The following is a 22,352-nucleotide window of genomic DNA, read 5'->3' as shown; positions in this document are numbered from 1 at the left end:
GATTCTGTTCAAGGCTGGGATACATTTATTAATTTATGCTCCAATAGCCAAGAAACAATAAGGGATTAAATGTAGAATGTCTTCAATTAAGGGTGGTGGCACAGTGGGTGGAGCCTCACAGTAAAAAGGTTCTGGGTTCCATTCCTTTTGCGTGTTATATCCGTGTCTACATCACAATCGTCTCGTCTACAAGAAAATGGATGGCTGGATATCTTCAATTTAACTTGTAATGAGAGATCTAATAAAGATGACAAACATTGTGAGGGGCCATCCTTTTATCAAACATCTGGGGTCTAATTGTTTCCTGCTCATCTTGGCAGTGAAGTATTAAACTAATGATCTCTGAGTGTCTCGTTAAAGTTCCCCTGTGATCATCACCTGAAGTTAGATTAGGGCATAACGTGGCATTTAAAATGTCTGATTTGATGAAATTTGAGAAGCAGGTGAGATTTAGTTTGCAGACCCTCAGCTTGATTGTCTGAAAGAGGCGATGACATTTTCCAACAAATAATCTGTTGCTTCCAGTAACAGATGCCAGAAAGGGTCTCTCTCTCTCTCTCTCTCCCTCTCTCGCTCTTGTGTTTTGTTCAAATTATTACACTTCTAAAATGGCAAAGCTGATTGCCTTCCAAAACATTTCAAACAAGCCATTTCAACTGTTCAGATTGTTCCTTCTGTAGTCCCACATCTGCTTGAGTGTCTTCAGTTTTAATTGACTCCTGCATGATCTTGGATTGAAACATGGCAGGATTCAATGTACGAATCCGAACATACAGAAGTAGATGACACCATAATGTTGGTAAATTCTGTTTTTGACTTTCACCATCTAATCTCAGCAAAAACATAAAAAAAGATGCCTTCCCCTCATGCACACCAGCCTCTTGGCATCCTCAGTCCTTCGTGCAAAAATGATGATGACAGCAGGTGGGTCTAATGATCATTACAGGGAGATGCCTTTTCTTCGTGTATCCTGATTAAACCAGCAGCAAACCCACGGATGTGGCGGTTATTAAGCCTATTCCCTCTCATTACCCAAATGCTATACACACCACCTTGGCTCTGTCGTCTCACTGTATGCCGTTCCATAGCAGCAAATCTTTTACTTGCCCTTTGTACACACACACACACACACACAGTGCTTCTTCAGATAGTAAAATTTGCTCAACCTTTTCAGTGCATGAACAAGCTAATGGAGTGTTCACGGTCCCACTTCCTCAACGGCCATCACAGGTTCAGGCTTTTTACTGCCGTCATAATTCTGCTTTGCGCTGATCTTGGTGGGAGCCATCAACCTCTGTGTGGACATGCACACCGTACCCTGCAGCCGCTGACTGTTTTCTTCTTAAGCAACAGTTACTAGTTTATCTGTGACTCCAAGGTTTTTTGTCCCAGAATGTGCAGCTTGACACCAAAGTGTGATTCATTGAAACCATACGTGATAACTCCCATATGGAGATGTCGTTGGGGCCCCCCTTCTGCCACTGCGCTGCTGTAGGAATGAGGGCCTTTTTTTGTTATATACCGGAGAAGCTAACAAAAGAGAAAGGGCAGGCTTGCACACTTATCTTTTAAATGTGGCTTCTGTGCAGAGAAACATCGTAACCAAGTCAGCACGAACAAATCTGTGTCTCCACCTAACATTAGTGTTATGTCTGATGGGAAGTGTGCAGTGTTTACTTTTTGGCAATGACTTATTGTCTTTGAACTCTCTCTCTCCCATCCCTACAGCATGTGTTCAGATAAAAAAGAAATGAATAATGCAGTTTCCTTTCATATTTGGGATGTGGCCATATTTGGATGTTGGCCTGCCAAGTGTCACATCAAATGACAAGAAATACTGATGTAACAAAAAGGGCCATAAATAGTGAGCTTTCTCTCTTATGCTTGTTGATTTTGTTTCAACATTCAAAACACCGTTAATGTAGAAGCTTTTCCCACATCCTCTGTAGGACTTGTTCATACAACAGCTTCAGCATTTTTGTGTCCACATCCCTAACAAGAGTATAGAAGTTGGATCAATTCAATGACACCCCCCCCCCCCCCCCCCACCACCACCATCCTATCAATTCAGATCAAACTATAAAAATGCATCCAATTTCAGAAATATTTGTGTCCTTCTGCAGCACCAAAGCTCATTTTAATGACAACACTTTCTTCTCAGCAGTGAAATACTCCTTTAAGCTTCGATGGTCACATATTCAGTTCGATTTCCTCATAATTGCATTCAAAATTGCATCATGTGGCAACTGACTTTCAGTAACGTCTTGGCATGCTGTGCAGTACCTACGAAAAGGGTAATTATTTATTGCAAGGACCAGCACAGTTCATAGTGCTGTAATTGGAAACTCTATTGAAGCTGTAAATACAGAGCACTCTTCCTTGCTGTCACATGATTCTGTTTCTCCACATTTGGCCTGCTTACTCACCTGGCTTATTGTCAAGTAGGGGTTCAGTCTCACACACAGCCCCAAAACTAGATGAAACAACATGATGATAGAGAAGAATACATCTTGTTTCATGTACAAGTTCTGTTGCGCAACGGAGCTTATAGCAGTGGAAGGTCGATAGAACATCAGCAAATGCCACCGAGAACGGTCAGCAACACAACTTGTTTACGGCGTCGTGAAACTAAATGGATTTGTTTAGATGTGCACCTCATTTGAAATGCAGTAATGAAGCAGTCTGTTACAATGCAGCTGCCAGCCCTCAGGAGCCTGCAGTAGGCCCAGTCCTCGCCGGGGCATTGATTGTATAGTACCCAGTAATACTGTTGGTGAACAAATTACGTCACAATTCTTTTACGAGACACAAAATACTGCAACGCACAAATGTGAAGTTCCATGTTTCTTTTGTGCCAGTTACTGTTGTGCAGTTGTGTGAGTCATTGTATTTGAGTACATAGATAATTTAACAGAAATAGTTAAGAGATTGTCAAATATGTCACCTGGTGGCCTGTTTAATTTCAAGAAAAAAAAAGACTAGAAAAGCACTCAGAGCGCAGACCTCCACCAAGCAGCTCATTCCCCTCATAATTAGATTTACACCGTCCACATGGTGATCTGGATCTTCATCAAAAGGTTCTAAATTGTTCTTGGTATCTTTATACATCAACCATGAAAAGTAAAAGAGAATCGGAGTTGATGTGTATTTTTAATTGATGTTTGAATCCGTACTTGGGGTTTTCAATGTTAAAATGTAATATTTTTACTGCCTACATTCTGGATCTGATCCGTATGCAATTTGGTTGTGGGATAGAGATCCCCCCCAACCTACATGAATGTTAAATTCCATAAACATCGGTCAATACTAAACCTAGATTTTGAGGAACACATTTTAAAGCACAATTGACTGCAATGTTACAGAAAATTTCAAACTGATCTAGAATCCAGGATCTCTTCTGGATCATCACCAAAATGTTATAATTTCTTCCTGGTAACATTCCTAACATGTCCTGGAAATGTCTTCAAGATCCATCCAGAATGTTTTGAGTTATCTTGTTAACGGACGGACGGACAAACAAACAAACGCTGGCGATTACATAAGCTCTGTCTCGGCGGAGGTAATAACAGATGTTGTGTGTTAGTTTCTGCCCCACAATATTTAGATCTATTCAAAGAAAAAAGTTCAAGTTAGAAAATGCCACTCAAAGGCAATAGTAGCAGCCACTGGTGGAGGCTGATTGCTCTCGAAACTTTAGTGTCATGTGAAAATATTTCTAAAAAATAACATTCTTCTAGCATTAATGTAGGTCATATATATATAATAAGGCTTACATTAAATTCGACTTAACAGTTGAACGAGTTAATTGTCACCTGCCTATACTGTTACTGTGATCGATTTAAAGTGAATCAGGCACTCACTACTGGGGTCTCTTTCTCTCATCTGCAGGTTAACAGGATTTAACATCCCTCCTCCCGTTACCAGTTCTGGCTCCATTTTTTCGCTGAGGCTTACCAGCGACTTTGCAGTAAGCGCTCATGGATTTAAGGCCGCTTATGAAGGTAAGGAAAGCATATCTTGTCTTTAACCATCATTAGAAATGGCCATTTGCTGGAAAAATGAAATAGACTTTGACTGTGATCCCGACTAGTTGATAAACTGGATCTTACAGGAAAAAATCCATCATCTTGGCAACGCAAAATCCCATTTATTTTCAAGAGAGGGATGTGAGATCACATTTACTCACCTTATTTTCCTGCAGGATTCCCTGTATTGAGTTATGGGAGTGTTGGATAGCTCAATTAACCGCATTCATCTCACCTTTTCCAACTCAGCATCCCTTAACCTAAAGTCCCGATCCTTTTCAGTGACTCCAGAGGTGCATCTGAAATTGCATGCCAGATGGCGATGGGAATTAGTCGAACTAATGGATGTTGTGAATTATCAGTGTTAAGCACAGCAGGGAGCTGTCGAAATATGAACTATCACGTGACCATCACCCTGATTTCCTCGCATCTCCTTGTTGTTTGTTGCTCAGCCATTTCTACTTTCTCTTTGTTCTTCCTGCATTATGGTATTTCATATTTTATCTCTTGCATTGCGTTCCTCCTTCTCCACCTTTCATCATCTGATCACGCTTTTCATAGCTTTCTCTCCATCTTCTTGTTCCCTTCAGCCCATATACTCCCTTGGCTTTCTTTCTGGACCAGATATGCTTGGTTATATCTTTTCATGGGTTCTGTTCTCTTACCCTCTTCCGCTCAAACACTGTGACCCATGCCTCTGTTTTCAACCCCTTCTTCCATGATGCCATTTCCCACCCCACTTTAGCCCCCCCTTAATCAACCAACCTGCCCCAGACCTGGCCATTCTATGACGTTTCACCTCTCCACCTGCACATCTTACTCTTTCCTTTCCCTTTTCACCCTCTCTGCCTCCTTTGGGTTGCAAGTTTGGATTAGATCTCATCCGCCACCTTTTGTTCGTGTAATCTTTAGCAGAATTTCATGCTGATTTGGATGTTAATCATGTTTTGTTACATATGAGGCACAGATATTTCACACATTTTATCCTATTATCCAAAAAGGATAATATAGAATATGATATGATTTAGAAGTGTGTCACATTTAAAATGGGGAAGTTGTGTAGATGGGGTGTTGCAGCAAAAGGTGTGTAAAACATAGACTGTAACATTCATTCAGTCATTCATTAATTTTCCAACCACTTTGTCCGTTATCGGGTCGTGGGTCGTGCAGGAGCCTCCGCCAGCAGTCAATGGGCGAGAGGCGGGCTACACCCTGGACGAGCTGCCAGTTCATCGCAGGGCCACACGCCACAGACAATTATTCACACAATTGCATAAGTGTAAAGGTAACACCTTCTTGGGATTTAGATGATGGAATTATATAGATTAGATTATGATAGTGCAACTCAGTATTAAATATCTAATGATCATTATTATCGTTATGAGTCGATTATTGTGACCCAAAATGTTCCATATTTGAGAGGCTGAGAGGTGTAACACAGATAGTCACTGTGATCATCCCTAATGTATTCACAGACACTCCTCCCTCCTGTTAGTTTGGTGTGGTTGACCACGTCTGAGCCATGAATATGTATATGCTGCTTATTCTTCCAACTGAAAATGTATGGTCCTTGTAGGCACTCAGAAATGATTGAATCATGACTGCAATTAAGTGGATCTGTATGCATAAGAAGGACACAGCAGAGGACACCACACGATTCAATCTAATTTCTTTGTGACCTGTCAGTCTTTCGTTAGTTAGTTTGAATAAATATCAGCTCTGACTTCATGTGAAATTTGTTAAAGATTAATGCATACTATACAATCATGTCACCCCTATGTGACTGTGATCCTGTAACCTTAACGCCTGGAGATAGCCCTGAAAAGTCAATTCTGAATTCATTATGGAATCAGCATTTCACAGCACAGCAAACACCGGTCAGTAGTGCTTGTTGCTTTCCAATGGGTCAGCTGCTGCTGTAGTCCTATAAGTACCTATCCATGGTTAATTCCGTCTGCTTGTCCTTTGTTGAATGTTGTGTATTTGCAAAAAAACCTTTATCACGCAAAACTTTCCCAATGACATTTCAACGTGCTCTTCTTTTTAGATTAAAAAGACAGCTGAACCCTGAAACTCTTGCATGTATGATTTCATTTGTATATCTGTGACCATACAGATCTTGCACCGAGCAGGAAAACATGTGGTGTGTGCGGACATGTGAGGATGTATGAGCTTGTGTTGTTTACCAGCTACTTCAGCCCCGTCATCCAATTTTGATTCAGTCAACTCTTTCTCCCCATCTGCATGAAAATCCAGCTCAGGAGTCACTCGAGCAGCCAGCTAGGAAGCCAGACAGGGAGGCTTCAGGCAGCTCCTGTGGGGAAAGCGTGCTGCCTGTGTACTCACAAACACTGCCACTCCATCAAACTTCCATCTTCTTCAAAGGGCTACAGAGTCATTAGATATACAGGCGAAATAAATAGCTCAGTCTCAGAGAAACCTCGCACCCAACTACCTCATTTACCCTTTCACATAATTCACTCATTGCAGCTGTGATGAGGGATAAAGCAAGTCTGTCTGTGGAGGTAAAAAATGTATAGGAGTCTTTGTTATGATGAGAAATTCCATTGCTAGGGTGATGTGCAGTGTTGTTCTGTTTTTTTTTATATAACTTATTCTTGGCTTTGCCTGGTGAACGTTTAAAACACAGCTCTGTTTTAGAAAGTATTATCTGTTTTAAAAATGACTCTGCAGAGGCATTTTAATGTTTTTTGTGTTTTTTTGGCATTACCAATAATATATGCACCGTAAAAACCGCGTACGGCATTTTCAACCTGGCTTTATTTTGTCAGTCTGTTGCTGTTTTGTGAGGTTCAAAGTGCTCCATCTGCACATTAGCATTTCATTTCATTCCCACACCTTGAAATTAAGTTTGTCCTGGTTGAATCTAAAATGGATTTATGGTTACAAACAACCCTCATCTTTGTGCTATGATTCAGCGCTATGCTTACTTAAATGTTAAGTCCAGTTTGTCACAATTGCTTCCAATTATTTTTTTTGTAGTTTTACATTCAGATTGCAAAAGATTCTTCCACCATGAGAAGCCTTATACAAACCAGCCGCACAAAATGCTTGAAACATATTCTTTGAATTAATTCAAGTGCCATGTCTGCCTTAGTTATGGCTCTCCATACAGCAAAAACCAATGAGTCAGTGCTGGTATAATTACAGCTGGAATGCATCTATTACTTTTTAATTAGTGACCCCGGGTGACTTTCTCCAAACACTTAATTGCTTGAGTTTGCTTTTGTTTCTCTATACTCTCCTTTCCTCTGCCAGAAAGTAATGATTATAGCAATGTTTAGTCTGATAGTTGCCAATATCTGCTTAAATGTGTTTCTAATATAAACAGCAAATCAATAGACTGTATTGCATGCTATCAGCATTAACTAAAAATATGTTTCTGAACAATTTCTGAATACTGGCTAGAATTTAATTTAAGTCATGAGTCTAAAATGCAACCTAGCCTTGCTGATAACATCCATGGGATTTCTTGGAAAATGTGCTCTCCTCATCCTGTAAAATAATTTATATGCATTCATATTTTTATTTGACTGAGTGCAATCTGCCCATGTTCCAGGAACATCTGGCAGCTGAAATTAGAGTTCTGTTCAGGGTTCACAGGTTACAGGCTGTCTCTGAATGGGATTGAAATCATTCAGCAGTCTCCAAACATTAGAGATTATGATTTCACTCTTAGTCGCATCAGTTTTCGGCAAGAAACTCATTTAATAAAATGCAGCTATATTGCAAGCAAAGTGTGGGGAGACAGCTAATACGTTAGCTTCTTGAAAATGTAAATGTGAAATCTTGACAAATGTAGTTTTGAGGTAATAGATATGAACTGAAGAAAGAAGTGATCTACCAGAACTGGCCCAAGTCCACACAATGTTACTTCCATGTTTGCTAATTGTTTGAAACAGCCTTATTTCCAATAGTGTTCATGGTAAATAAGGAATCACTTGCGTACAATGTTGTACTGATGTGTTTTCAATTGCAATTTAATTTAATTTATTTTCCTGCAGTGTTTTTTTCTTTCTTTTTTTAGTAACAAATTATTAACAGTTGGACAGTGTGTTTGAACAGACTTCGGCCCAGTGCTCTGACCAACAATATATTCTGCTTCAAGATGTAATATGTTATGGATCTCTGTGTGATGCCTTAATCACTTTATTTTCTCTAAACTACAAACAAGCCATTTAATCCCGAGTATCTGCTGATTTTACTACCTACAGAACTCTGCTGTTGCAGATTGCTAGCACTAGGAGGACAAACAATACCGCCAGGGAAGAGTGATGCAGATTATTTTTCCAAACAAAAAGAAAAATGAGAATACAAATGGAGAAAATAATTGAGAGAGTGGTAAATTAGTTGCATTTAGCCCACATGCCATGACGAGCTCATAGTTGACTTGCACATGTGACGCAAACACCCTCATCTGACCTTATTTTCCTTCCATCATTCTTGGCACGGTTCCGTAAAAAAAACATCCAAGAAATGGTTGGCCAAGTTCATGTTGATCTTTTTTTTTATTTTTTATTGGTTGAGTTTGGAAACTGCCAGGTCGTCATTGTAAATGAGAAGTTGTTCTCAATTGTTCTTACCTGGTAAAATAAAGTTTCAATAAACAACAATAAACTGTTTGACCATCACTATCCTTGAATGGTTTTGCCCAGTTAAATTCTAATGGTGTGATGGATGGCTTTGGAGGGAAACTCTTTAAAATAGTGTCTGAAGTTTGCAGCACCAGTGCCTGACTGGTTGACTTTCTGTCTTGTGTAGATTGAATTTTAACTTACATATTTGCCAATGAAAAATATTCATACATGAATGAAGATGTGACCTCCTCACTGGTCACACTGTATACAGTAATACACATCTTGAAGCACCTCTCAGATAGGCTGTCAGTCACAATGTGTTTGGAGCCATGGTATTTCAATGTAATAAAGCCGCAGTGCCCAGAGTTCTTTTTTTTTTTTTTTTTAATCTTTCTCGGTAAAAATGTGATCAACCACAAAAATCATTGTACCTTTAGGATGGGATTCCATGTAACCAATATTGTTTTTGTGGTTATAATTTGCCTTTTGTAATCATTCACTTGGGTATTAGATCTGCTGCCTTCGTGGGTCATTATTTTTGGTGGGGCTTTTCAACATTTATTTTAGATTTAAAAAACAAATTGCTCAAGCTCTAAGGCCCTCCTGCTTTATTCTCATCACAGTCTGTTGATATTTAATTTTGCTCATAAACATAAACAGCCGGCAGTTGATGCTGAGGATTTATAATGCATTCATTAGTGATCATAAATATGAGGGACGTGTTTATGAGCATCTGCAGTGTGAAGTTTATTTATAATTAGATGTTGAAAAATTCCTGGAAATTTAATTTAGAAACCTTTCTTGATGCGTCTGTTGGTGAAATCAACTTCAGGATTGAGTAAGAGATATTCTCCTCCTTATCTCTTCGGCGTGTTTATTGATATACATATCCATTCATCTCTGTCACAGTTTATATGTGCGGAAAAATTGCTTTCCATTTCCTGACTTGCCAGTTGGAATAATTAGCCACAGACAGATGGTGCATCATCAGAAATATTAATTTAATTTGACCGCATGATCAGATTCACGCTGCGGTATGGAAGTTTTAAATTCCCATCAACAGTACACCCCTGGATCGGATCAGACTCATTTGATTGTAATTAAGTCTTGCAGTATTCCTTGTCAGAAAGCAAATGTGTTAAAAGACATATTTATTTTAATAAAAAAGAGAACATATATTATGCTGATTAATATTACCTATCGGGATGATGTTTGTTTTTTTGAAAATGTCTGTCTTGATAGATTGATTGCTTGTTTTATTAGCATGGAAATTGATATTACAGAGGTCACTGAGCATGAATCTGTGCATCGTAGAATGATAATGGCAGAGGAAAACCTATATGTAATCTAACATCTGTGATGACACGAAGAATTTAAACTGTACCACAATTAGAAATATGATTGTAGTATAACAATTAAAGCTGACCAATAAAAAAGAAAAACAACAGTGTTGATTCTGCACCCCATGTGTTTGAAGTCTAGTGAAACAACCGTCTACTGTCACTTGAAAGAAAAGCTACTTTTTCTGTGGGGGAGTTGTCTGAACTGAACTGAACTGAACTAATGCTAAAGAGTAATGTGCAGGACTAATATATCTTTTTTTTTTTTTTTTAATCAAAGCCTACAGTTAATATTTAGCAGGTTTGTATTTCAATAGTACGCAGAAGTCATACAGTGAACATAACCACTTGGGTTCTGTCAGCACATGAGAATGGTGCAAGTAATTCCTGAGGAAATGCTTTATTGTGTAATAGATATAACTTCAATCTTCCAAACAAACGAAAAATTACAGTCAAACAAAACAACGATATCAAAGGGCGAACAGAAAATACTCACTGCACATTTGAACCGAACGAGATATCAAACTAGGGAATATGGGATGACACATAGAACGGGAGAACCTAAAAACAATGACGAAACAGAGAGGATATTCTGGCAGAGAACGGCCCAGAGAGTCGGCTCCAAAGAGGCAGAGGTTGATCAGGTGAGATGTGTAACAGCTGTGTCTCGTTCAGTTCAGCAAGCCTCCGCAGCTGTGCAGGGCAGAAATCAACCTGCAGCAAAAGTCACCACAGCGACCCTCACAAATGGGGGAAATGTGTTATTTTTTCCTGACCTCATTCTAAATCAGATCCAGAAGATATTTTGCATGATGGTACAAGTCGGACATTTTTATGACTGTGATTTTCGGTGAGTGAATTTAATGCATATTTTACAAGATAATATTTATTGAAAAAACCTAAAAAGAAAACTAAAAAAAAATCATGTTACTTGCTCAAGAAATTCATGTCAACGGTCCAGCTATTTGCATTTGATTACTGCAAGTTTGAACAATTCCTTTAACCGTTAGAGTTCATTCGAAAATCGGTAACATTTTCCTTTTCTACAATTGCCTCCTGTAATAAATTGGAACAAAGACGACACTTTTGTATGGTGCTCATATCACTGAAATAGCGACCCTGTTCCTTGTGATAATACACAGACTTTGTTTTCAGTTGGATAATAATGGGACAACTCGGGTTCGAATCCTATCATTTGTACGTTCTCCCCGTTTTCCATGTGGGTTTCAAAGAGAACATTAATTTGTAAATCATATCATGAGCCCCTTATTCACATAAAGATGCAGTTGTAGCTGCAGAGAACATTTGTCATCTTTTTTGTAGTTACCTTTTTGTGGTCTATTCATGCATTGGTAAATTTTCACAATGTTTTCGTCAATATATCTATAATGAAACAGTTTAGAAATAACATTCGGTTGTTGCTGCAGTCTCGCTATCCTTAAACTTATCCACCTCCTCATGGGCAACATCTGTTGGAATAAATTGAGTGTCCGTTTGACAGGTTTAATCCATTTAAAGTTGTTTTTCATGTGCATCCATACCCCCCCCCTTTCTCTCTGTATGTGTTAATATAAATGCATGGGGAAGACTTAGTGCGGTAACTGAGCACTCCCTTGGCAGTGCATTTTATCATCTCCATCTATTAATGTCAGCTCTTCGGGCATAACTAAGCATCAGAGTGCAAGTGTCATAAAACTCAGACTCAGCACTGACATTTTTACGCCAATAACACTGTATGAAGACTTTTTACTGGAATCAAGTTTACTAGACCACAACGTTCAATTTAATAAGAAAATATTTGAGATTGTTGAAATTTTGAAAATGGATTTTCGATGGATTTTTATATATCACTGGAGTCAAAATAATTGACAAAAATGTGGTACATTTTAACATGTTAAGCAATGCATTGCCGTACTTTACAAAACTGTTTTCTCATTGAATTTTCCAGAGCTGAGAAGCAGCTCATGTGGAAACCCTGGTATTCCACCAAAAGGCATCCTGAATGGAACTCAGTTCAACGTGGGTGACAAGATCCGCTACCGGTGCATCACCGGCTACGTCCTGGACGGACATTCACTGCTCGCTTGTGTGACCAACGCAGCCAGTGTATCAGTGTGGGACTTCCCAGTACCATTCTGCAGAGGTGAGTGTGTTTCATCACCCAAAATGAATTGTTAATATGTTTACCTGCATAAGGACTGGCTGCTGATGTTGTGGGGATTTCGCAAATAAAGATTATTAGATAACATTTACATTACAACTTGTATATAAAATCATATATATAAATATTCTATATACTTGTTCTATATTAGCTCATTCTTGTTCATATCATAAGGTATTGATTATTATCTAGTAATGACATAAATTAAATCAACTCGTTTAATTCATTCATCTTCCAAACTGCTTTGTCCGTTACCGGGTTGCGGGTCATGCTTACATTTCTTGTCCATTTCAGGACAAGTGACCTAAAAATAAAATGTATTTTTTGGACGGTTAATCTTGTTACATATAAATGCAAGGACGAATATTCAATATCAATCATTTCGCTCCAGTGGATAAAATTCTCGTTAGAAGAAGAAACATTTGCAGGCCATCCGTGCTAATCCTGATGCAATCAGTTAGTAAAACAAACACCTTCCCTCTGTAAAGAGTAATGCTAAATTGGTATGCCTGGTTGACGCCAGAGTTCATGGGAAAATTGTAACAGACTTGGAGCCTTCTACTTCTTAATTTGACCCCATTTCAACCTCCCTTTTTTAAAAAGAGACTTTATGATCATAATAAATCACTCACAACTGCTTGGTGTGTTCTTAATGGAAATTGTTAGGAAAATAGTTTTTTTTAAGATTAAGATTAGTTATTGTCATTGAATGTTACACACAAAAATCAAGAGCCCCTTGAAACAACATGCACGGTTGTTTTTAACCCTATTGTAAAAAAAAAAAAAAAAAAGATTTCTAGTCCAAATAAAGGTGCTGAGTCTTTGTTATATAATCTTCCACTTATATTATGAATTTTCATGTGTGGTGACACAAGGTTGAAACCTCAACTTTTAAAGTAATATTCTACCACTGGTCAGGGTAATGGGGGGGGGGGGGGTTAGACTCTATTGCCAGTAGCCAGAAACATCTCTCCTTTCAGGCCTGGGCATGGCTTGAGCGAGTGTCTGTCTGTCTGTCCGTCTGTCTCTCTCGTCTAAATCCGGTCCAGCTCCTGTATTTGGGCAGATGGTCCTTTGATCACATTTCCTCTGAGATCTTGCCCTTTCTGCTCATCACCAATTGTTTCACACTGAACACACAGCAACACATAATTGCTCCTCAGTCCACTGCTCACCCCCAATGTCTCCCAACACCGCAATCCTTCAACCAGTCACCTCCTTTTGATATTCTCTCTCTCTCTCGTTCATATTTCTACCATTTCTCCTTTACAGCCAATGTAAACTTCCAAAGTCCATAATTTTTGTCAAATGTGTTTTTCCCTCCACTGACTGAAGCATGGAGGGGATACAGGGAAAAAAGAGATGTAAACCATGACAATGAAGCTGCAGAACCCAAAATTGACCACATTTTTACATCATTACTAAACCATGGAATGATCAGATACTAGTATATTTGCTGGACAGAGTTGTCAGCTTCTATTTAACTAAGAGGCTTCACTGCAGTGTTTCCCCTGGAGGCCCAGCGTGGAAGTCAGTTGGGATAATTTGAATTAATTTCTTTCCTGTTTTTCCTCAGTTTGTCAATTTATGAAATATCCCACCACCATTATGCTTATTGCTGAGAGAGGTTGAATTTTAGAACTGCTATTGTCACATAATGCCTCTAATAAATATAGTCACCATGTAATATAGTTAGTTTAAAATCAAGATGTCATTCCATTTTAAATTATTCCATCTGCCATCTGCCAGAAAAGAGCCCATTTAAATGTACAGTTTCTCATTGTATAGGAACTACTGAACCAATTTTCACAAGACTGTGTGTAAGAGTTGGGCAAGTTAAGCAGACATGAAGGATTGCTTGTCATCAGGGGCAGATATGGTCTACTGAGTACCATTCTAGTCTATACAAATGCAGTTATCCTGCTTTGCCGTCTTTTCAGAGATGGCACTTGCACCTGAAAAGATAACATAAAAAGAGAAATGGGGAAAGTCGAGATAAGCATAGAGATGAATATAAAGAAGTATATGAATATCAAAAAAGACTGACATAAAAGAAAGCCAGTGAGTATCAACTCCAAGCTGAAAGGCAGTAAATTGGAGAATTAATGGATTTCTTATTGTGACTTCTCCTCCTAGGGGCCCATTTTCATTCTTTCTGTCTAAATTGTCTCAGTAAACAGGGAGATCTTGATAACATGAGAACATGGTTTCTTGATGCGCTGTCATTTGCGCTGCCAACAGAGAAGAGAACAACCTCACAGGAAAATCGAATATTTCCATATCTGGCATTGTGACTGGACTAAGTACATAGATCTCCCGGCAAGGCCTTTTCACCTCGCACAAGCGCACAAATTCAGAATACAAACATACAAATTTGACTTGCCTATGGCAATATTATGCAGTTCAAGTGGGTGGTAAGTTGTTTTTCATAGAAAGACCAGTATCAAAGAAACTCAATAGCTACCAGAAATCCTTATATGAAATCTTTAAGCTTGATTATAGAAATACATTTCGGTTAGATTAGCCGTTGAGCCGTCATGTTCAATATTCATTGATTTCACTTCACTCTGGAGCATTGTTATCAGTGCTACGACACCATATTGCTTACCGAATCTACCATTTCCCTGATAATTCATTTAGATTCTGAAATTAGAGAGAGATGGTCAGTATAAATAGAAAAAACCCTAGCAGTGATGCATGGTGCTTTATGACTTGCATCACTGCAAGTCATAAAGCACTATTACCGTTCAGCAAGCAGATCAAACTTTAACATGTAAACGTAGTCAGTGCCTTTGCATTGACACAAAGATTATTACAAAGGAAAAACCAGGTGTAGCATTGAAAACTAAACATACATCACTTCACTTTTTTCTTTGGGAGTGAATATTTCTAAGTAGAAAGACAAGTGGTGTGTATCTGATCGAAGTCAAGGGAGGAGAGGATTAATCCCTCCGAGTAGCATTAGATCCCTGATGCTGGCATGTAAATGAGCTCAGCTCAAGCAGTCCTAATCCTCACCACCATCTTTTTTTTAACACACTGCCACCATTTTTAAAGAAGACAAATCCTCCATCATCTTTAAAGCTGGCGCATGCTCTAATGATTTGCTAAGAAATATATTGCCCAGCATTCAGTGCTTCTTTTATGTCACTAAACCACTTGGCAAACCGCCTTTAAATACTGCCATGCGTACCATTCAAACATCACATGGGAATATATGGAACATGTAAGGTATACCGTAATCACGCAATTCAAAATTCTTAAGCTTCAGTGCATTTTGTTGGGCCTCAGACAGCAGCTTTCCTGTTTTACAGAATAGCACCATGCATAGATGCAAGAATGAAATAGCTAAAATCCTGTCATAGTATTTCTCCAGAATAATAAATTGCTCTCAAGCGTCTAATCAATTTTCTTATGCAGTTTAATTGGCTACATCTGTACACACATTAACAAGTTTTAGGTGAGGTTATCATCATTAACTATGCTTTGTATTCCATGTGCACATCTGTATGAATCAAAGGACCTGCTGTACATGCTGCTAAATAGCTTCCAGCACCTAAGACTAAGTTGAAGAAAAAAAAAACTGTTTTTATAGTTTTTCCTTTTCTTCTTCTTCCCTGTTTGATAATTTTGGTGGAATCATTGTCATAGCAGCAGCGCCGTGTCTTCTTTGCCTTCCAGTCAAACCCCAGTACATAAACATTGCTGGATGACAGCCCGCTGTTTCTTCTCGTTGTGTTCTTTCACCTCAAGGCCCAACTCGATACTCCCTCATCCACAGCACTTACTGCTGTGTGGATATTTGATTGATTTATATATCAAGTTTTCTATGCCCTCAGGCCTTACCTGCACGTGGATAATATGCCAGATATACTCCTTTAATTTTTACAATATGAAAATGGTGGTTAATATACAATTCAGTTGCAGCTCCCAAAACATCAAGCACACCGTGAGTTTTATTTCAAGGCATGTTTCGGGAAAAGACCTTGGGATTTTTTTTTTTCATACTTTACTTTCTTCCTTGCCGATTTGTAAATGAACTTGTATAATATTGTCGCTCAGTTGAAAAATACAGTGCTTGAGCGCCATGATATTTTATATGTCTTCAGTTCTTTTATGCTTGAAATGAGATTAGATGATAAAGGAATGTAGATTAGTCTACAATTTAGAATGCCATTAAATTACATTGTCAGACTATCATGTGTGAGATTGATTTGAGGTTTTTGTATTTGTTCCTACATTTTAGTTTTTATTATATAATAAATTGTTTTGATAGAAAAAAAACACACTCAAAAACCTTTTGAATTTATTGTGTATTCAGAAATAATTTGGTGCTTTTTTTTGGCTACTGATTCAAACTGTTATTCAGTTTATTAATTTCACACTATTTAAAAAACAGGAACCAAGTCACTCTGGCAGGAAAAATATTAGTTTATTACTTTTCTGCCATAGCAAACAAAGAATATTTTCTGTCCAGGCCATAAATATGCATTAATGGATACATTGCTTGTAAGAATGCAAAGTCAATGCATTTAAACAATCAGCATAAGACAATAGATATAAATATCTGCATATGCAAATATTTATATTTTATTTGAAAATTATTTTAAGAATAATAGAATAGAATAGAATAAATTTAAGTAGAATTAATTATTATAATGTTTGATGGGCTTACCTAGGGATAAGTATTGGAAGATATCTTTCTCTACATATTTCATGATTTGAAAACATATGACTGGCTGCCAACATAGACCTGCTAACTGAATTCTATTGTAAGACATTTTTCTATAGCATTTTATATAGTTCTCATCGTCGATTCTTTATTATCTCTCCTCTCACACTTTGTCTCTTCTAAAACCACAGACTTCCTCTTATTCATTTCTATCTGTCTTTGTTCTCTCGCTCTTGACTCATTTTCTACTTCTTTCCTCTCCTTTCTACCGGTACTTATTGGTCGTTTTCAGTCTCCTCTCTTCCTCTCTTTTGCTGGGATGACCATGCAGACACTTTACGCTGCTCTTCTGTCTGTCATCGAGCTTAAAAAGTGTCATGGCTGCTTTGGTTAGACTCACGCTTTAATGTTGCTTTAATGCCAGCCTCAATCCAATTACATTGCAAATATACTGAGTACTTGTCGGAATTCCTTCTTAAACACTTTGAGGCGATATAAAACTCACCACTCAGGATAAGTGTTCGAATAAATTATTATTACGACTCCATGTGCTTTTGTTGTTGCAAAGCTGCAGGCGTTAATATATATATATATAGCAGCTCCTGCTATCCCCTTTATTCTTTATCTTCTTTTGAATTTCATACATCCTCTTGCTTGTTCCTTGACCAATCGTGTAATGCAGCTTGCGGGGGGGTTCTATGGCCGGCAGCTTTGACAGCCCTTAGTGGAGCAGTGAGCCATCAAAGGTTTCAGTGTCACATATTAGTCTTAAATGATGTGAAAACTGTGAAAACCCTGCCATCATTAGAATTCCTTAGGGAGAAAAAATGGATAGAGGGGTGAATGGTGAGTAATAGTATAGAGATCTGAGAGGGCTCGAAGGACAGGACTAAAGAGTGACAGAGACAAAGGAGGGGGGGGGGGGGGGGGGGTGAGGGAAAGGGGACATGGATTGAAAGAGAGTAAGCTACTGTTATGGTAGAGTTCATTGCCAATCAACTGGCATTTTCATGCCTGGAAAAGAAAAAGAAGAATTTTCACATTAGAAGCTCTGTTTATCAACATTTGCTTGTTTTCTGAAACATGTGGGGGCACAGGGAACGGAATGAGGAATTACTCACAGTTGGATGGAGAGATGAGACACCAGGGGTGCAGCAACAGAGAGTGCACACAAAGACAGAATATTTCTTCCCAGAGAAGGGAACTGTGACAAAATTAGTGTACATTTTAATCTCTGGTTTCATTTGGTTAACAGTCTCGTAATGGTGCCGTAATCAGCTGTAGCTTCTTAAAATGACAACTTGCCAATTTGTAAAAAGTACAGCGGAAGCATCGGCTTCCACATTGGCCTTCTTCTGGTTTGTGCTCATTTCGATGGACAAATAAAGATGTTTCTTAATGCTCTGAAATAACCCAAAAACCATATCTGCTCTTGCCTCTCCCCCCTCTTGACTTTTCTCTTCACTGATTGACAGCGGAAGACACGTGTGGCGGCACCCTGAGGGGCTCCAGCGGGATCATTTCCAGCTTTGATTTCCCCAGCAGTGACTCCCCTGGTGCTGGAGGTCTGGGCAGCAGCGGCGAGTGCAAGTGGACTATCCTGGCAGATCCAGGGGATACCATCTCCCTGGTCTTTACTGAATTCCAGATGGAAGAGAAGTCAGATTATCTGGATGTTGAGGGATCCGAACCTCCAACCATCTGGTGAGCTGAGCCTCCACGACGTGCTTGTATTTTATTCTTGTAACATGAGGAGTGTTTGCATTTTTGGGTACATATTGTGAGTTGTATTGTGTTGACAAGGTGTTGACAGAAGGTTGTTTGTTTTGTTTTCTTGGTGGAAAAATAGCCCTCATTCAGACAGTCAGAAAACGCTAGTGCTCCAATCTGAGTGCTGGCAGTGCATTTAGACTGCAGTGGTGTGGGCTACAGGAGGACACAGGGGTCACAATTAGTAGGTTTGCAGGATTCGTTTACAGGCTCACAGTGCTTTTCCAGACCTAAACCTATCGCAACTGGATTATGCACAAATATTCTTTTGAGAAAGAACTATTTATTTTCTTCCAGATTTGCAGGAGTGTTTTCAAGCACATACCTGTAAATCCTAAGTGCATATGTGACCTGACAGTCTCCTTAAAATCTGATATGTGTTTGAATTTGTTTCAGTTTTGAGTCTTTCAGCTCTTGCAGCAGTAACGGGTAGAGAAAGGTCATTATCCCTGGGTGCACCAGGAACACATTGTAATTCAGAATGGTGCTTTAAAAAGAGAATGCAGCAAATCTTAATCATGCATAATTATGTTTAATCAGAATCCAAATACTTTATTGATCCCAGTCGGAAATTCCTTCTATACGGTGGAGACTGACATACAATTAAATTGGTGGTTAAATTCCATACAATTTGTACATAAGTCATCTTTGAATTGATCAGCTAGAGCCTTTACTATTTTGCACATTTGATCATTTCATTTGACAATCTGCCCATTTGAAGTCAATATTGTTTGACACACAATGCATATATATATAAAAAAAGAAAACAAAACATTTTTTATTGCCCTCCATCTTGCAGACATTGTGGTCAAAATATAATAAAGTACTAAAAAGAGACATCCCTTTCCCTTTGACAAGTGTTTCAGTAAAAACATATAGGTTGGAAAAAACAATTACATTTTATTAGTAATAATGATGAGACTCTAATCCATATTTTTGTCCAGTAATAAAATTGATTCCCAATCTTTGATTTCTTTTATTACTCTCTGTAGAGACTGAATCTGTATTTAATCAGAGCAAAAAGGACACCCACCAATAGACTAATACATTTCTACTCTAGATGTATAGATCACTACTGTATGGCCTGCCATAAGTTTATCCCAAAGAAGCGCAGGGACAAGACTAGACTGTACTGCCTCAGGATTTTGTCTTGGATTCTCAGGATAACAAGAAGTCTGCCTGGTGAGATCTGAAAATGTTCAAAAATGACTTAAGGCATGATATGTGTACCATCAAGCATGACTGTGTAATGTTTTATTTAAGTGGCACATTAAATTCAGCAGCATATATTGCATAGTTAAGGGAGAAAGAATAGAATAATCTGGCATCCAGATGTACCTTCCAATTAGTTTTTGTTGATAGTTATGTGCAGAATCTAAATATCTGTGTGGCTCTGCCTGAATTCAATCAATTTACAGATTGGCATGGAGCTCCCTGTTACATAACTCGCATTGCACACATGGGAGAAAAGAAAAAAAAAACAGCCTTCAGACATTTGCTACGTGGTTTTCTGTATGGGCTTGATTTAGGATTTAAGCTTTGCCAAAACAAGGAAATATGAAAAAGGTTTGGACCCCCAAACTTGAAGATCATGTTATGTATGCCCTACATGAATGGGAGTGCACCCCAGGTTTAGGCGATCCCGTTGACTATTGATTATAATTGCCTGAAAGACACTCCAATCAATCACTGAGCCACAAGCTTTGTTGTCCCAGACAGTTGTCATCTGTAGTCCGAGGTAGAGCGAGAGAGGCTGACATTGTGTCAGTGTCAGTCAAAAGCAGAGGTGCTCTGTGTTTGGTGATGACTGCTAAGTATTGAATGTATCTAAAGAGAGTGTGACAGAGTGCTGATAGAGGAGGGCACTGATTTATTTTGACAGACCACCAGGTAGTCGTCTTCTCCTAGCTACAAAAGCACCAAAATAACTCTTTCAATGACAGAAACGTCTCCCTGTCTTATATCCTCTGAGCCCCGCTGGCAAATACTTTCTTTTTTCTTGTGTGTCCTGCTTTTCAGACTTTAAGAAGAGTGGTTGAAAGTGGTCAATTATTTATATAGAATGAAATACTATGTAATCTTTATTTATTGAGTCCAGTAAGAGATTTACAAAAAAAAGCAGACTTCTCCTCTGGCTCACTTAATAATAATACACATACAGTCGTGATGAAGAACTGTGCAGATTACATGTTTGTGAAACTGAATTAAATTCACATGTTTTTAAATATTGCTCTTTTTTGTTTATGTAATAGTGTTTTGTCACATTAATTTTTTTTTTAAACAATCCATTAACTGATCACATTAACTGTAAAATAAAAAAGTCAAGAGTTTTCAGAATGAGGGACATCTAACATTCAATATTTTATACATCAGGAGACAATTTTATTACCTTTAAATCTGAGGCAGGGTTTTCTATAATTTTCTCTCCATTAGCTAAATTAAAATTTTTAATATTTAGCTAAAGGGTATTAGACAATCTCAGCGACCCTGTTTTCTATCAGGTGACATTTCCACGGAGTCTCAAGCCTCATATTGAAATGGCATCTCCAGTTCTCAAAGAGAGGCAAGACACACTTTGTTTTTATATATCAGGTAAATCAGTTCAACAAGCCCCACCTGGGCTTTTTACTCGTTTGTTTCTACCTGGTTGCCATGCACTTGAATTCACTTGGATGATTTGAAACGCCGAGATTATATTATTGTATGCTACCAAATTTCATCGGCTGTCAGACAGAGTTCTCGTTTTAAGCCCTACAATCCAAGTGGGATCTGGCACGCTTGAGTGCAATGGGGGCCAGTATGGCTTCAACTCAGTAAGGTAAATAAACACACACGAAAACAAACACGATTCAGAGCAAGCGACTCTCTCATGTCCATAAAATTCATCTCTCAGGCTCCCTCTGGTTTTATGAGTGTCTCTGCCTGTGTACAAGGCCATTGGACAGCTCAATTCTGAGGCATCCTAACATATATCATCAGCTGCAGACGGAGACAAGCAAACTGTCAATCTAGCCTTGAGGGTTAGAGCTGCTTAGCAATGATTGACAGCCTGAACTCTCACAGTTATCCTGATTTAACATCTCCTCTTTGCCTTCTTCAAGCAAACAAACTTAAAACATGACCCAACTTGACTTATTATCCTTCTGAACCTGTGGCATTACACGTCAGTATCAAGTGACATGCCCCGGAAAAAATAAATCCTTAAAATTAGTTACAGAAAAAAGAACACTTGTTCACTGAATGAATCATTAACTTCATATTTGGATAATAAGAAGCTCGGTGCAATTTATGTTTAACAAGATGTGATCATAATCAATATTTGATGATAAAAAAATTGTTTTGAGTAACATGTAATAGTTTCAATAGAAAATATATGGGACATGTAGTAATATTTTATATATAATAATGGTTGATATTTGGTGACTGATGCTGTGAGTATAAAGAACATCTAACAGGACTGAGCAGCTGTTATCTGTTCATCAGTGGAGGATTTCTAGCAGATCTCTCCAAACTAGATTATTGATTCCATCATCTTGAAATGCTTCATGTGAATGTAGACATCAATCATCCTTAGAATAGACAAAAAAAAAAACTTTTTCCATTGGCAAAAGCCAAGATTGTATTCTAGACCGACCAAGTCAAACAGTTCTTTGTTATTCTACTGACCTTTATGTGATTGCTCAGCCCTGCTGAAAAAGGGCAACAACAACCAGCTGGAGATTATACGTCACTCATTATTTCAGATACGAACATAAAACCTGACAGGCTTTGCGGATATTAGATACT

The 22,352-nt window shown here is 38.4% G+C and overlaps 1 protein-coding gene across 1 annotated transcript in view; it reads left to right on the top strand.

Moving 5' to 3' along the window:
* LOC137912760 (CUB and sushi domain-containing protein 3-like) overlaps positions 1–22,352 on the top strand; it is a 179,198-nt gene that overhangs the window by 20,211 nt on the left and 136,635 nt on the right. Inside the window, exons 3-5 of the mRNA XM_068756901.1 lie at positions 3,889–4,001; positions 11,912–12,106; positions 18,272–18,500. Of these exons, the coding sequence (XP_068613002.1) occupies positions 3,889–4,001; positions 11,912–12,106; positions 18,272–18,500 (537 nt within the window). The remainder of the gene's footprint in view (positions 1–3,888; positions 4,002–11,911; positions 12,107–18,271; positions 18,501–22,352) is intronic.

This window comes from Brachionichthys hirsutus, chromosome 3 (genome assembly GCF_040956055.1).
Source record: "Brachionichthys hirsutus isolate HB-005 chromosome 3, CSIRO-AGI_Bhir_v1, whole genome shotgun sequence".
Taxonomy (NCBI): Eukaryota; Metazoa; Chordata; class Actinopteri; order Lophiiformes; family Brachionichthyidae; genus Brachionichthys; species Brachionichthys hirsutus.
Note: the sequence above shows the minus strand (reverse complement) of the source record. Positions and strands in the feature narration are given on the sequence as shown.